This window comes from Corythoichthys intestinalis, chromosome 20 (genome assembly GCF_030265065.1).
Source record: "Corythoichthys intestinalis isolate RoL2023-P3 chromosome 20, ASM3026506v1, whole genome shotgun sequence".
NCBI lineage: Eukaryota > Metazoa > Chordata > Actinopteri > Syngnathiformes > Syngnathidae > Corythoichthys > Corythoichthys intestinalis.
The window spans coordinates 20,671,309-20,688,875 of NC_080414.1; the positions used below are offsets into that span (position 1 = coordinate 20,671,309).

Genomic DNA, 17,567 nt, shown 5'->3' on the forward strand with positions numbered 1-17,567 from the left:
CACTTTCACCCCTGGGTGACTTAGCATTAATTTTAATGTGATTGTGTCATTATGAGCACAGTCCTGGACTAAATGGCTGTGCAATCAGTCGTTTGCTTAGTTGTAGAGGTTATGAGTCATAATTATTATGGGGGAAAAGAAAAGAATACTTATTTTGGTTTATATCACAAAAACCGGGCATTTGAAGTGATGAGTCCCTTTTACAGACATAGTTCATCATTGTGTCTTATTCAGTTATTCCTCACCAAGCCGAGCAGGGTCGCTGTTTTTTCCTAAGCTCCATTGAATCGGCGGGAACGGAAGCTCACAGCTCTGCCATGTTTGTTCTCCGCTAGTTAGCAACTTAGCATAGCGGGGGCCAACCATCCGCGCTTGTTGTTGTCGTCGCTGCGTCGAAAGAACCACTCGTTCAAGCCCCACGTTTGTCTTCATCGAAATGTCGAGTTATTAAACAAATAAATGTTACTCCGATCCGTGTAGTCCCGTTCCTTAGAAGGAAAGCGCTCCTGCACCATGACGGCCAATGACGAGGGTAGGTGGCTCTTTTCTTCTTCACTGCTGCAATGCTAACTTAGCCGAGTGGCTAACATTGTTATTTTTGTTGGCAGTAGTTGTTGAATTTGATGTTAGCACATAAAGCATAGGACCCATATGCGAATCCAATGTATTTGTTAGGATTTGGAACAGCAGACTCACTCAATGGATGAGGTGAAGCTTCGGGAAGATCACCTCATTTAGCATCGGGAAAAATATTTACCCCGTCTAGGCGGTCCATGTAAACGTTTATCAGCAAGAAGGATCATATCCCGCACGGATTATAATTCAGTGGCACACCATTTACGACGAGTTCTGTATTGATCGGATTAACAGCACTGTAATATACGTTTGTAAAGTGCATTGTTTAAAGTGTCTGGGTGTGATTGCACAGTTTCTAATTACGCGTTATAAATGCTGCACATGAATTTGCATATAGCAACAAGTCCATACCACATCATGTCCTTAAACAATGAGCTTGCACTGGATCTAGTTTGATATTCTACATATTTCCGGTAGAATAGTCGTGTAGGACATGCAGTATTTTGTTTCCAGTGGAGTTTACCGTCAGTTATTGTCAGTTATACTGTGTTTTCATATAAAAGTTCATCATTCAAGGTGTACAATGCCATGCAAAGTTGAGTTTGAGAAATCAGAGTATTCCCGAACGTTTCCATGCCCCTGTGTGTGTGTGTGTATATATATATATATATACAGTATATCAAATAAGTTTTTTCTTAAATAAGTTTTTTTCTTCCCACTCCCTTTCGAGTACAATTATTTTTGTTGAATTATATTGTATGTTTTTTGTTTCTTTTGTGTGTGCATGCTCGAAATAAAAAAGTTTCATCATCATCATCATCATCATCATATATATGCATATACACAGGTTTAGAAAAATTGTTTAGAATGAGGGCGTGTATGTACAGTGTAATCGCTAGCATTCCCCCCCCCCAGCAGCGGGAGCAGAAATTAAAAAATAAATAAAGCAAAATGTACAGTGGTACCTCTACATACGAATTTAATTAGTTGTATGACCTGGTCTGTAAGTTGAAATGGTCATATGTCAAGCGGTATTTTCCGGTAAGAATACATTATAATCAGTTTATTTTGTTCCTTAGCCCAAAAACCTACTCTAAATCCTTAATAAATACTGCAGGTACGATTGCTAATAGCAATTAAACATTGCAAAACAAATGAATTTTAAATACAAATCAGCTTAATAATAATAAATGGAAATTTAAAAAAAAAAAGTTTTTACTCACTCTCTTAAGTCATATAGACTGGCGAAAAGAGGGGGGAGGAGATGGCAGGTGCTTGTGGATACGATGAGCCGTGTTCTAATTTAACAAATGCATTAAATAAGACTCATGTAAAACAAATAAATTAAAGATGCACGATAATATCGGTTACCGATAATTATCTGCAATTATGACGTCACACAGATAATCCAGATATTTTTTTTAAATTAACCGGTAATGCAATCCGATTATTATATACTTGATTTAGCCTCCAAGTGTGCACAACCGAAGCAGTTTTGTCCACTTCTGCAACGCCGCCTCCTCAACCCCTCCTCTCTCTGAAGCCCTTGAGGGAGGAAGGCTTGAGGAGTATGGCGTCATAGAGGAGGCGACGTTACACAACAGGGTTGAGGGACATCATGGCGGCTCTGTCACTAGCGTGGGTTGATTTTTCCGTGTGCGAAACAAACAACGTTCTTGCCATCTGCCAAACATGCACTGCAGAAGTTCCACGAGGCGGAAAGAAAGTGTCCTCGTTCAACACCACTAACCTGATCAGCCATATAAAGCTGCACCACAAGAAGGAATACGAGGCTGTTGCTATCGCGAAGGCTAAGGCTAATTTCAACATACAGCTAAGGAACGAGGCTTGTGACGACTGCTCAGTCTCGGGCAGCGCCGCCGCCACTCATCTCTGGTTCAACTCCTCAAGCACCACGGCCAAACAGAGGCCTGGCGCGGGTGTTAATTTGGTGGCCAGACGGACTGAATGGCACAGGCGGGAGAAGAATCCGAACAAGAGACGTTTTTTTTACCGAAGTGACCCGAGAGCTATAGGCCCGGATAAAAAGATAATACAGTTTATACGACCACCATTCTTCGTGAAAAACATGACGATCACATCAGTTTTACCGGACATTGAACCAACACCAATAATGAAAAAAATAATAACAAAAGCGTTTTAATTGTCACCTTAACTTACTGGCGAACAGAGGTCGGAGACAGCTGGTGTGTATGTAGGTGTTAGGGGCGGTAAGCTGAGTTGTATAAGCAGTTCATTTACACGCACACCACGCGCATATTTTTTCATCATTTTCTTAATTTCAATGGTAAGCATTACCTTTTCCTTTTTCACCACCTGCACTAACCTTCTTGGGATCCAAGTTGATTTCTCTCACAAATGCGCCATGTGTCCATCTTGCGGGGAAACAATGAACTTGCGACGCTGTCATAGATCGCCGCATTTTGAGCATGTCGTCATATGTCGAGACATTATGAGTCAAATTTTACATTGGATGTTGAAAGGATCGTATGTCGAGGTACCACAGCTTTTTTGCCTGAAAAGCGTGAAACGCTCAGTGAGTGAGATTTTCTAACCTTAGTAGTCAATAATGTCAAATTAGTGTGGCTGCGGCACAGTTGGTAGAGCAATTCATCCAAGCGTAATTGGTTAAGACACAAATACTTTTTGTAATGTAGATTATGCCTTCGAATATGACAAGCCTGGAACGGAGCGTTCACGCAGGAGGAGAGGTGAAGATGACGACTTTGAGAGGTAAGTTAAATCCCCAATTCAACTACCAGTAAAAAAATTCATGTAAAAGGTCATTAATTTACATTTGTACCAACATATGGGGTTTCAAAGTTCCAGATTGGACACAATATGCTAGTATGATGAGTCGTGTCTTCAAGGGCCTTAAATAATACAGAACTGTAGAAATGTGTTTCTATTAGGCCTGTCGCGATAACAAATTTTAGTAGGCGATATATTGTCTTATAAATTATTGCCGATATGCGATGATATTGTCAATTTTTTTGAACCATTTCAACCACTAATGTAGTGACAATACATCCTAATAAATAAATCACCCACCATTCAAATGCAATAAATTGTTATTCTTAAATAAAACAAACTGTATTAAAAATAATAAATATAAAAAAAAAAAAAAACACACACAATGCATAATGAGTCATTTGAAAGTTGGCTAAGTGCAGAATAAGAAATAGATGAGAAACTCAATGCCATTTTTGCCAATTAGTCCATCAAAAGTTTTTACACAGTATTTGATCTAAAATGATTGTCATTTTGTCCTGCAAAGTGCTAATGTTAGCAACTTTGAAGCCAAATTTTTCCTTGCCAATCAGATTTTTCTTCAAGGGTATCATTTTAAAGCTATTCTTAATGTAAAATCTGAAGTATTAGAGATTAACTCCAGAAATCGTTATTTATATTTTGAATATGACGTGCTTTTATTTTGAAATGTTCACTCAAAATACGTATGATAAACTGCTAAGCTAAAGTTTACACTCTGTATAAAAAAGTGCACTTCTCTTTTCGTCATGCATGTGGTGTCAGTAATTGATTTATTTTTTAAATTTATTTATTTTTATTTGCAAATGCTGTTAACCAGCGATTTTTCATGTTTGAAGTCTCACCTTTTAACCGCAATTTTGCGTTTTGGAGAAGACTGCTAATGTTTTAAAACAGGCTACAGTGGTTGGTACATTGTCTTTTTTCCATTAGCCTCAATGTAGCAATGCTAACATTTTACAATGTTTAATATAGATCCGTTTCCTTATTTTGAATGTCTGAACTTTAATTCTATGGCATGTTGATGACCTGTGAAACGAACTCATATGCCATCAACACGCATGTGTGCCGAGTACACTCAGCACTTTCAAACACGCATTCACAATTATATGCATGCACGTACGCACAAATGTATGCACGCACGCACGCACTTGGCGATAAATCGCAGCCGTGAAAATTACCACCCTTATTTTTATTCACCGTTCGATAAATTGACTTATTGCATATCACAACACGCTGAGTTTTTATACAGATATTTACCCAAATTTCAGATTTTACATAGTGTAAGACTGTAATATAGGTTCGTGATAGACTATGGCTACTTTCACTGCAAGTCAATTCTATTTTTTTTTTCATATCGCATCTAGGCTCATTTTAACACTAGAAAACCCAAGGAGGGATCAGTTGATGAATATACCTTTTGTGCCCAGAGAGGGATCATCTGATCCTAATTTGCACATCTATTGTGGTCGTTGATGGTGGTCATTGGTACTCACGCCTACGGACAATTTGGAATGATCAATCAGCCTAGCATGCACGTCTTAGGAATGTGGGAGGAAACCGGAGTGTTTTTCTATCTCTACATAGAGAAAGAAAGAAAGAAAGAAAAAAAAAAGCAAACGTGTATGTATGTGGGAATGAAGCATTTAGCTACAGTAAATATGCCACAGACCTAATGTGGATGTGTAGCTGAACAGGTTGACTTTCATAGTATATTGAACTATATTTTAGCAATCCTTTTTTTTTTTTTTTTTTCATCTTGAATCCATTTCCAGCAGGCTTATAATGTAGACTCTAAGCCTAAACCAATGTAGGATAACAAAGACAAAATAACCGAATTTCAATCTCTGAAAGATTTATTTAGAGCAAAACAAAAAACTGTACAGTGTACTGTATACAATCCTGACACATCACTGGGTGAGGCGTACAGCATGAGCCACAAGTCAATCGGCCACATTTCGGACAGACATGAGACATTTTTTCCCCCCGTACACTTCTTTATTTGGCAGCGCCTCGTTTTTGCAGGTGGACTGTGTGTCATGGGAACAAATAAATCTTTCAGAAATTAAATTTGGGTTGTTTTGTCATTGTTATCCTATGTTGCTTTACACTAGAACCACCAGGGGTTTTGGTGCTTCCTAAAACTACCAACTGGGATCCCCCCCCAAGCCGAGCCCATCTCATTTCTAGTCACAAAGCACATATAGCAATATAAAAAGTGTCGTCCTTTTTTTTTTTTTTTAACTTCCGGTCATCCTTTTGCCGAGTCCTTGCTGAGTGAGGCTGCTTTCTCTTTCGCTACTACTACTAGTCAGGCTACTTTCAGACACTTATTTCCCTCTTTGTAGAGGGTATTCAAACAAATACATCCGAATGAATTAGAATTATTAAAATACTTTATCAAAATATTCTCAGAAGTTTAGCAGTTAGTGTCAAGTAAGAAATAAGTGTCTGATAGTCAAGCTACTTTAGCTGAAGAGGGGGTTGGGGCGAAACAGGCTCAGTCAGGCTACTTTAGCTGAGGAGGGGGATGGGCGAAACAGGCTCAGTCAGGCTACTTTACCTGAGGGGGGGTTGGGCGAAACCTTGCTGAGTGAGGCTGCTTTCTCTTTTGCTACTACTATTAGTCAGGCTACTTTCAGACACTTATTTCTTACTTGCCTACTGTAGGTTGATAAATTTGTAGGTAGATTTGTGTATGTCTTAGTCAATCCCAAAAAAAGGTTCCTTCAATCAAAGTATATATTTTCAATAGAAAATAAAAGTCACTTGAATGAAAGCAAAATGTGTTTGAATGCAAAAGTTGCCTGAATGATAGCTTGTTTCTGAACCAAGAGTGGTATTTACTAGTTTTGCATATTTTTTTCCAGCCATTTCATGTGAGGTGTTTTTCTTGTTACCACTGTTGCTTGGTGTGCTTAGTTGTAGTATTTCTAAATATCTATGAATATAAATGTATATCCACAGTAAATTGATAACTGATCTTTTCAAAAATGTTTTTTTAACATGTAGAGGGTATTCAAACAAATACATCCGAATGAATTAGAATTATTAAAATACTGTTATCAAAATATTCTCAGAAGTTTAGCAGTTTAGTGTCAAGTAAGAAATAAGTGTCTGATAGTCAGGCTACTTTAGCTGAAGAGGGGGTTGGGGCGAAACAGGCTCAGTCAGGCTACTTTAGCTGAGGAGGGGGATGGGCGAAACAGGCTCAGTCAGGCTACTTTACCTGAGGGGGGGTTGGGCGAAACCTTGCTGAGTGAGGCTGCTTTCTCTTTTGCTACTACGACTAGTCAGGCTACTTTCAGACACTTATTTCTTACTTGCCTACTGTAGGTTGATAAATTTGTAGGTAGATTTTTGTATGTCTTAGTCAATCCAAAAAAAAAGGTTCCTTCAATCAAAGTATATATTTTCAATAGAAAATAAAAGTCACTTGAATGAAAGCAAACTGTGTTTGAATGCAAAAGTTGCCTGAATGATAGCTTGTTTCTGAACCAAGAGTGGTATTTACTCTTTTTGCATATTTTTTCCCAGCCATTTCATGTGAGGTGTTTTTCTTGTTGCCACTGTTGCTTGGTGTGCTTTGTTGTAGTATTTCTAAATATCTATGTATATCAATGTATATCCACAGTAAATTGTTAACTGATCTTTTCAAAATTGTTTTTTAACATGTAGAGGGTATTCAAACCCCCTTCCACAGCTAATGGCTGGTTGCAAGTAAAGAAACAGCAGCCTGACTTGTTCAAACACATTTTGCTTTCATTCAAGTGACTTTTTTTTCTCGATTGAAAATATATATTTTGATTGAAATAACTTTTTTTGGCTTGACCAAGAAATAAATAAATCTACCTACAAATTTATCAACCTACAGTAGGCAAGTAAGAAATAAGTGTCTGAAAGTAGCCTGACTAGTAGTAGTAGCGAAAGAGAAAGCAGCCTCACTCAGCAAGGACTCGGCAAAAGGATGACCGGAAGTTAAAAAAAAAAAAAGGACGACACTTTTTATATTGCTATATGTGCATTGTGACTATCTGTACAGACCTCTGTGAAGTCCCCCCCCCCCCCCCCAATCAGACGCAAATTTATATAGAAATGATGTCAATCGTTTGTGCTGTAAAAGTTTTGTTTGAGCTGCTTTCGTTGTAGAGATACTTACAATTCTTTTATATAGGTAAATCTGAGGTCAGCTAGCCCCCCATTTCAATTAACAATTGTGTCAATCGTTTGTGTTGCAATGGTTTTGTAGATCAGTATTATGCTTTTATTCAGATATTAATTTCGAGTGGTTACGTCACTCGTAGCTTTTCCTTAGCTTAGCTCCCGCGGCTAATGCAGCATACCAACTCCCAATACCAGAGGGGTGTCCTAGCTACCAACCTAACAAGCACAATCATAACACAAACAAATTCGGGTCTGTTTCGCAGTAAATTGGGGGGCTTTAGATATTAATTTTGAGTGATGACGTCACTCTAAGCCCCTCATGTACTGCAAATGGTCCTGAAGTGCTGCCATTCGTTTGTGCTACGTTCGTGTTAGTTGTTAGGACACACCTCTGTTATTGAGAGAGTTGGTATGCTCTATTAGCCACGGGAGCTAAGCTAAGGAAAAGCTACGAATGACGTCACCACTTAAAATTAATATCTCAATAAAAGCATAATACTGATCTACAAAACCGTTGCAGCACAAACTAGCACAAATGACAGACACAATTCTGAATTGAAATGGGGGGCTAGCTGACCTCAGATTTACTCAAAAAGAATTGTAAATATCTCTAGAACGAAAGCAGCACTAACAAAGCTTTTACAGTACAAACGATTGACATCATTTTTGTATAACTATGTCTGATGGGGGGGAGGGGGCCAACTTCACAGAGGTCCGTAGAGATGGTCAGATAGCACATACAGCAATATATAATATGTCGTCCTTTTTTTTTTTTTTTTTTTTTATCTTAATTTTTTTGTACTTCCAGGTCATCCTCTTGCCGTCGTGTTGTGGGATTTTGCTGTTCTGTTGCGGGATTTTTGCTGCGGTGTCTTTGCATTCGCCTTCTGAGCCATTCGTGCTGCGAACCATTTGCTGTTGTGTTGTGGCAATTAGGGTTCGTGCTTTTGCCAATTTGCAATCGCGCTTTAGGAACTGGGGATCGTGTTGTGGCGGTTTGCTTTCATGCTTTTTTTCTTTTGCAAAGCGTTTGCAATTGGGGTTCATGGTTTTTTTTAATTGCAAAGTGTTGAGACTTTGCATTTCGCCTGACACCTCCCAGCCACCATAATTTCCTGCTCCTGTTCAAATCCACCCCGCCAGTCGACTGTCGTTCGCGCACACGAGCTCGGTCATCAAGATAAGCACATCCCCCGCCCCTTGACGTAGTTAGCACTTTGCATTCAGAAAGCCACATGGCAGAGCTGATCACACTTGGGTTGGGTTGTGAGACCAAAACATTTGAGATTTTTTTGTCGTCACAAATGTATTGATTATTTCATTCATTATAACTTTATACACGTTGCAATGGTCTGTGCGTTTGTTTATTTCATTGCAGTAATTTATACATAAAGTTGCCTGTGTGTGCTATAGGAGAAGAAGAAAAAATGGGCAGAGCAGTGAATGAATAAAATAAAACCATATTCAAAAATAAAACTCTCAAATAATAACTGAAACTATCATGGCAAGAGTCAGTATAAACTGACCAACCCTTGTGGGTTAGAGTAAGGTTGTTTGCTTGTGTGCTTGAGTGGCCTATTTGAGAGACAATGACACACTCATTTGCACATATACAGATGCTAATTGTGGATACCCAGAGTTGTGGGGATCATCTGATCCCCTTCTGGGCTTTCCAGTAGGCTAAAAAAATGTTGGGTTTTCTAGTGTTAATGTGGATAAACTTCGGATGCATGAACACAGATTTGAATGAATGTGATCCATGTGTCATTAGCTGTGGGAGAGCAAACTGGCATACAACTTATCTTACAACAAGTGACATAAGTCACCACTGTTTCATCAAAAGCAGGAGAACAATATTCTTCCTGCTTGATAGCACACATGAAACTTTTGGGTTTAACAAAAAATGTTGGCACCAAATTTCTGAAAGCAGCCACAAAAGCATGACTGCAAAGACCTTGGTGTACTTCCGTAAATACTGCGACAGGTGATCATGTGTGCATGCGTATGACATCACACACACATTCCCTTCAAACTTTTAGTCGCATATGTCTTTGCAATATGAACTACGTAAAAAAAAAAAAAAAAAAACTAAATTACCCCCCCCCCCCCAAAAAAAAAAAAAATCTGAATCTGTGAAATCTTCCTGAAATGCATGCAAAAGACAGGTAAGGGTGTTGTCGTAAATCAAGAAGCAGCTGTATTTGTTTTTTCTGGGAATGGAAAAAATTTATGTTCTGTATATAATGGATTCCTATTTTTCCCTGAAAGTGACCTGGAGGAGGATTTGTTAGAAGAATTTTCGCCTTTGGGTAAGAAGGTAAGACGATTCATCGATATTCATGTTTTTCCTCACGCATTTCAACATTCTTCATGTTTCCGTTCTAGAATCTTTCTGAAGATGAGGACGAAGAAGAGCTGAATGATGCTCTTCTACAGAGTGATGAAGATGAACAGATGAGGTAAGCCTTTTATTCATAGCAGTAGGGCACCTGGTAAGGGCAGAACAATCGTAATTTGTAACATTCTATCATAAAGATGCATTTGCTGCAACTAGTACTACGTTATCTATTGTATTGTATTGTATTCCGCATAGAACAGGTACGTATTGATCAATCCGAGCAAAACAACCGTATAGTGCTTTTAAAGAATATGTAGCAACACATTCCCCCGCCACTCCTGCTTTCTGACCAATGAGCTGACAGAACAATGACAATCCCGCTCAACTCATTGGTTGAGGTACTGTGGCTTGTCATTATGACACAGGAAGACAACATAGAGTGTGGGAGATAAGAGGTTTGAGTGAAGCTCGAGTAAAAAGCACGTTCAAAATGATAATCATTTGTTTTCTTGTTCTTCTCTGTGTACTTTATTTTTGCTATTTGTATTATGTTTTTGTGTTCTGTCAAATTTCCACATTATATTTCAGGGATTCCCCTATATTCAACAGATTGTGGCGCACCGCCACACCAAAATAAAAGCCGCCACGCCTGGCAAATGAGATGTATTCTATTAATTAATCAATTAATTAATTAATTTTTTAAAGGCCGTTTCAAACTAGCGGCAGCCGAGTGTGAGGAGTTCAGCGGAAACATATTCATTGTGTATTGTATTGTTTGTAACAATGCGGGGGCCCCTTAAGAGACGATCGGACTGGGGAGCTGTGACGCAAGGGGAACGAGTAGGAAGATTGGGAGAAAGCGCGAGATGGCGAGAGATAGCGGTCACATGTCGTGGCAGCTCGCTGTTATTTTGTAATTGTTTTTCTTTATTATCGTTACCACAATAAAGTGGGTAAGCCAATACAGACTTCTCTCCTTCTTCCTCATAACCAGGGCATTACAATAGTTTGGATCGGACTTTTCGGCAAAAGTGAGCGGTGGACGGCCGTCTTGGACGGAAAGCAAAGTTTGACTGAATTTCCGCTGAGAGGCGGGGCCTAAAATAAAGCCTTGCTCTATTTTCAGAGCGCCGGTCACTGTACAAGATTTATTAGTTCAAGCAGAGTAATATGATACATATTCACGGTACAAGAAAGTCGTTTCTGTGTCCATCGATTGGTAAAAAAAAGGTCTTTGTACGAGTGACGTGTGTGCGCTCCCGTCAGGGGGGACATTTCACGCAGAGTGGCTATTTCGGCACAACACCGGCGCGCCAACTTCAACAACAAGGGGCAGGTGTACTTTATTTGTGCTATTAGACTGTTTTGGCTGACGGATATACGTAATTACTGCTGACGAAACTTCGATAAATGCGTTTTTTTTTTTTTTTTTTTTTTTAATTTCGCGAGCTCTGGGACACTCGAAAAATGACTCTCATACCTCTCCTTGCTAAGTTAATGGTACCTCGATGTGCGTTTGTGTGGAAATTTTGTTCACGAACAATGAAAAAAAACTATTCACCTTCTCACCGAATCTATTAGAGCTGAAACGAATACTCGAGCAACTCGAGTAATTTCGAGTTAAAAAACTGATCCGAGTAATTTTATTCACCTCGAGGAATCGTTTAATTTTGCTAGCGCTAAGCATCACGTCTTGCCCGGAGTACTTTTAATGCGGGACAACGCGCTGACGTCACGTGCGTAGAGGAAGAACCAATTAAAAAAAAAACCTTGTTGCAGCCGACAGCCGCTACAAGCCACGCCGACGTTGATGAAAACTACACCCGCATGATGCTACAGTGGTAGCAGGTAGCTAAGTTCTGACGCGTCTCATAGATATTATATGTAAGTAGAACTAGATGCGAAATGACAGACAGGGCAGCGTTAGTAAACAGCCACCATCTTAAAGCAGTAGACTACATAGCGCTAATAAATAAGATTAACGTTACTGTCACTAGCTCACGCAACGTTAGCCCTGCGGAGGGCTAGTTTTCTATCATTTATGACCACTGTCGATGCGTGGCTAACGTGTCTTACATACAGGCTTTATTTAATCTGTGAAAACATAGCGCTGTTGAGTGATGAGAGTGTAAAATAGAAAATAATGCTAACCGTCAATTTTAGCTCAGTAGTCATTGCTGGATAAAACACCAAGAAGCACTGGTCCCTAATATGCTACAATACAGCAGTTATCATACGTACATTTATTTTGAACACTGCAAAACTCAAAATCCTATCAGGACTTACAGTTTAGACTAACTTAAAACTTAACTAGAACTTAAAAATAGCTTGAATTCTATTTAAATTCTATTGAAACACATGGGAAAAACACTTAACTTTTAAGTGATGTGTGATAACAAGCGTAATGACATTTTTCGGTAAGAAATGTATATATATTTTTACAAGAAGTAGAAGTTTTTTAAGTAAAAGCAGTGAATTAGTCTTTTTATTCTAGTCACCTCTGAGATGCAATTGTTGGCTGTTTTCAACAATGTACATCGAAAATAAAGACATTGATTGAAAATGGTTCAATATTTGATGAAATGTCTTGTTTTCAAATGTATATTAATAATTGCTCTTTACCTTAAAAAAAATGTTTTATCCGATTACTCGATTAATCGATAGAATTTTCAGTCGATTACTCGATTACTAAAATATTCGATAGCTGCAGCCCTAGAATCTAGTAAAACTCTCTACACGGCTATTAGAATTCCCCCTTAGTCCTTGAAATGGGTCCGTTGACAGAAGGACTGTTATTGTTGTGGTAATGTAGTACTTATAAGGGTCAAATAAAAGGAAAAAGAAGGACTACGACGACGGTCTGCAACCCACGGCTCTAGGGCCGCGTGCGGCTCTTTAGTGCTGCTCTGGAGCTTTTTTTTTTTTTTTTCTAATGGAAAAAGGGGAGGAAAATATATTTTGTTTTAATAGGATTTCTAGGAGGACAAACATGACACAAAGATTCTTTCAATTCATTAATATTATAATGAAGTTAAACTTGTGGTGGCATCGTACAACAGACTAGTCACGTGGTGCGTCATTCTCAATAGGATCCACTGTAGGGAAAATAAGCATTTAATCATGAAGGCTAATTATGTATTTCTAGCCAACATAGTCATTTCAATAGTAGGTTAATATAGCTAGTATCGATACATACAGCCAGTGTTGCTATCATTATAAGGCTTATACAAGGCTTTGAATTTTTTGCGGCTCCAGACATACTGACTGTATCATTTTTTTTTTTTTTTTTTATGGTCAAATATGGCTCTTTCAACATTTTGGGTTGCCAACCCTGAGTCACTACGAGATGTAAGTCGTACTTTTGCTACGAGAAAAAAAGTCGTATTATTACGTAGGGTAACGTAGCTGTAATCAGCTACGCATTTGACATACATGTACCGTAGCTGAGAGCTACGACATTAGCCTAGCTAATGAAATATTTCAAATATATCTTTGTTATGGTTCTTCTTGGGGGAAAAAATAATGAAAAGGAAAAAAAATTGCCGTGGTACGTCATTGTGAGGCTGTCCGACTCCGATGCAGCCCACCACCACAGCTTCAAAAAATCCTAGGGGAAACACTGATATTTGGAATGATCATTTTTGAAACTGTTATTGCTGAGGGGACTTTGAATGCACCTCAGTTGATGTTTGCACTTTTAAAAAAGTATTTTTGAAAAAAACTGCCAAAAACAGAATCATACACACACAAAAAGGCAGAGGATCCTAAGGGTTAGACTATACAGTTTTAAATTAAGCATGACAGATTTAAGTTTTATTCTAGTATTATTTTTTTGTATTAAAAATACATTGCTGATCATTTTTGTTTTTCCCTGTGCCTATATCACTCAAATATGCACCTAATCAATTCAGGCTTGAGTAAAATTATTATATTAGAATTATTGATTAAAAAAAAAAGAAAAAAAAGACACTTTTCACTTAAAAAAAATAAATAAAAAATAAAGGGTGACGGTTATCAGGCCAGCCAGCTACTGTTTTACATTACATGTTGACTGATGCTGGGCTGCTACTAAGCTGTGTAAACACCCCAGTAATGGCAACCACCACTAGAGGGCGACATCCACAAATCTCTGCTCTGATTAGTCAATAGTAAGGGACAGGAAGTAAAACTGCCTTAACTACTATTTATTTATAAAAACGCTTCAAACGGCAGGGATATATGTCCTGTACTAAAAAAAATGGTCATACTTTGACTTTATTTTTTTCACATTACATGTATACTATAAAAAACACATCTTGAATCGTTTAATGCCTACTATATACACAGTGTTTAGGCAGAACTTTCATATAATGCAACAATGCGTATTAAAAGTGTCATTTGTATGTGTACAGTGGCCAGGAAGTGAGCCTCAATGCAACGGACAGCTTATACAAGCAGGAGAATACGCAGCACTACGCTGATGACGCCGTCATCTTGGGCACCGACGACTACGAGGATGTGGCCGTGGAGGCCGGTTACACGCTAGACCAGGGAGATGAGTACACGGACGATTACATTCAGGATGATGGGCCAGAAGACCAAGTGGATTACACTACAGACGAAGTGCTTGACATCCAAATCAATGAACCTATCGATGGAGAATTTCAAGTGAGTTTATTCTTCTCAAATAGACTGTGTCCATCTAATACGGCCCTCCAAATGTGGGTGATAATCCAATATTGTTCAGTTGATTGAGTGCAGCGTAAACAAATTGGACATAGGCTGGCAAGGTGGACATGTCGTTGAAATACAGTGATTGGCGTCGTACACATGCACCCAAGCAACACATGTAAACCATTAAAAGAGCTTCTCTAAATCTAGTTGACAGCTAATGCATAGCTCATTAGATATGATGTAAATTATTAGTGTTGTATCCATCATGAAATAAGCCAAATTGCCCAGGGCAGGAAGTGGAGTAACGTAGAGGTTACCCTCATTTAAATCAACAGGGGGGAGAGTGAACATAGGCCAAGTAAACGATTTAAAGTAAGTAAATGAAATGAGATTTTCAAATTAATTAATTTGATTGGTTCTGGTTTGTCACTGCCTGGTGTTGCAACTCATGTGTTCTGTGAGTGTAAACACAGTTGTATCGAATGGCTCACTTGAAATGTACATGGGAATAGACTGTCAAAAACTGATAGAGGCATTAAATTGGAATTGGGTACTTGAAAGTGCTGATGTATATTCAGATGTTTTGATATTTATTGGAATGTGAAATTCAGAGTACCCGGAAAAATATCAAGTAGGCTTGAGGCAGGATTTGAACCAAGGACATCTAACAGGGTTTTGTTATTTTATGTTGCTAAGGTCCGACAGGTATCGATACCAGGATTTGGCATCGGGCCAATCCTGTCCTTATTGCAAAGTATGTTATTTGTGTAGTCTGTGGAAGGACTGGTAGGCGCTGTTGTGTCCAAAAGATGTCTCCTCCTTTTGAATGACAGAAAGAATTGGAAATCTTTTCAGGTAAAGGAGATGTCGGGTCCAAGTATGTGGGTTTTTTTTCCCGCTGCTATCGCCCCATGGCCGCCGGTTAATTTCCCCATCACACCGACAACGTTTACGCTGATGGCTTGTTTGGCGCGAGGCGATGCTCCGCCGAGTGCCATTGTGACCTTGGGCCTTGGTATCTTTGGGCGAGTCATGAGATGCTTTGTGCTGCCAGTCGCCGAGGTTAATGTGTGCAAGTGGGTGGGTGGCTGTTTGAAGGGGAGCTTTTATCTGGATCTGATAATGCATCATGCAGGTGAAAAGATTATTGACCTTCCCGAGGACACCCCTATACACGTCTCTGGTGATGGATGGTGGGCTTCTCTTTATTTGTCCTCACACACACTAAGAGGATCAAAGATAAGCGTCAATCTGTGCGCAAATGTCCGCCGCGGTCCATTTAACCAGCATGCCATGCTGTTTGGCATTTGAAAAACTACTGGGGTGCTCCGCTTATAACCCTTAAGGGAGGTTAAACTGGAGTAAGATTTTTGGATGTGTTCACCAGTTTTTCTAGTTTCTGCATCAAAATAATAAAATATGCCATCAAAAAGCTTTCGGTGTACGCTGGAATTAGGGTCATCATCAAACTGCTTCCAAATGTAGCACCAACAATTCTTACTTCAATGCTATTGATCATCAGTGGTATTTACTCCCAATATTTACATTATTTGCTGTCATAGATGCACATAATGATGCATATTTCCAAGGTCACTGAGCTACCTGCCCTTGGCATTTTTCTGGCTGTTCTGTGCTATTCATTGAGCACTTAAAACCCAGTTTAAGGGATTAAGCATCCACTTTTCCCTGGGGTATCTTTGTCCGTCCATGTGATTTAGCTAGTGTTTTTCTTTGCTGTGTGAAAATGTGCTACTATTCGGAAGGCTAATGAAGCACGTCACAATACAATGTGTGCGTGACCTGATCTTGCCTTTTCGTTTGAGGGCGTATTTGAGCCGACACATTGTTTGAACTGATTAGAGTCCGTTCCGTTACTACTTGAATATTGCTCATTGTTTGCGCTTTCCTGAAGTGGGTTTGGAATTCTGAAGTTATGACATCAGCACATTTTTAGATACATATTGTATATTTCATTATAGGAATAGCAATAAGTTAATAAACATGGTAATTGTCCCTTCTGTCAACTTGTGGAAAAACATTTATTTATTCTGCCTGTCACTGTGTCGCTGACAAAAAATGTCACCAAAGAGATTCGAACCTTGAACCTCTCAAGCGTGAGGCACCGTGGTGTTCACCCTTTACCATAATGATCAAATATCACATTATGAGTTATTCTGTGGTTCGTACCACTAATATCTGCAGAGTCGAGTGGATTTTTCCCCCAAAAAATTGCCCACATTTCTCTATATCATGTCCATCATTTACATCTCATTGACTTTCAAATGCTGTCAGGAATAGTAATGAAGCCATGCACCCACTGTTATGTTAATTTGCAATCGGAAGAGGTGGCGGGTGGGGTTTTACACGGTGCCTCCCGAAAATCCTCTGTACAACCTTTTTGTATGCCTTTTGTCTAATTAGGTTTTTAAAATTTTATTTATTTGGCTATCTGGACCACTAGAGGACACAGACTGTTCCACATTTAATTTACAGGAAATAGCTTCCTTCTAGTGCTGCAACGATTAATCGATTCACTCGAGTAATTTGATTGGAAAAAAGATTTGAATTAAGTTTTTCTGCTTCGAGTATTGGTTTAATTAAAGTGGCGTTGTAATGGTTTGTTTTGAAAGTGTTTTGCATTGTTTTATTGATTTGGGTGGATACACTGCCCTCTAGTGGCAACAGTGAATATGATGTAACTCATTTCAAATGGCTGAATCCAGCTGCTCCCTGTTAAGACTAACGTAAGCAAAGTTTTTGTTGAGCTAATGTTTTTTTTAAATAAATTTGTAATTTAGTTTCTTAGTACATTTAGGTGTTTTTTGTGGAAATATGTGTTTGAACCATTTGTTAAGAGCATTGTCAAAAAAAGTTAGCATTTTATAATATTTAAGCTAGCAGACTTTTGGTATCTAAGTTAGCGAATTGTTCTTTTGTTGTATTTTATTTTTTTATGTTCTTTAACCAATTGCTCGATTATTCGAACTAACTAGTTCATCGATTAATCGACTACTAAAATAATCGATAGCTGCAGCCCTACTTCCTT

General features: G+C 38.7%; 1 protein-coding gene across 2 annotated transcripts in view; it reads left to right on the forward strand.

Annotated features, from left to right (window-relative positions):
* The first annotated feature begins 301 nt into the window (after nucleotides 1-301).
* The window catches only part of rbm33a (RNA binding motif protein 33a), a 49,378-nt gene continuing 32,112 nt past the window's right edge, over nucleotides 302-17,567 (forward strand). Inside the window, exons 1-5 of one of the 2 annotated variants that reach the window (XM_057824415.1) lie at nucleotides 302-532; nucleotides 3,255-3,330; nucleotides 9,799-9,847; nucleotides 9,916-9,989; nucleotides 14,260-14,515. In XM_057824415.1, coding sequence (XP_057680398.1) covers nucleotides 514-532; nucleotides 3,255-3,330; nucleotides 9,799-9,847; nucleotides 9,916-9,989; nucleotides 14,260-14,515 — 474 coding nt within the window. In that variant the 5' untranslated portion in view covers nucleotides 302-513. The remainder of the gene's footprint in view (nucleotides 533-3,254; nucleotides 3,331-9,798; nucleotides 9,848-9,915; nucleotides 9,990-14,259; nucleotides 14,516-17,567) is intronic. The other variant, XM_057824414.1, reaches the window with a different exon arrangement.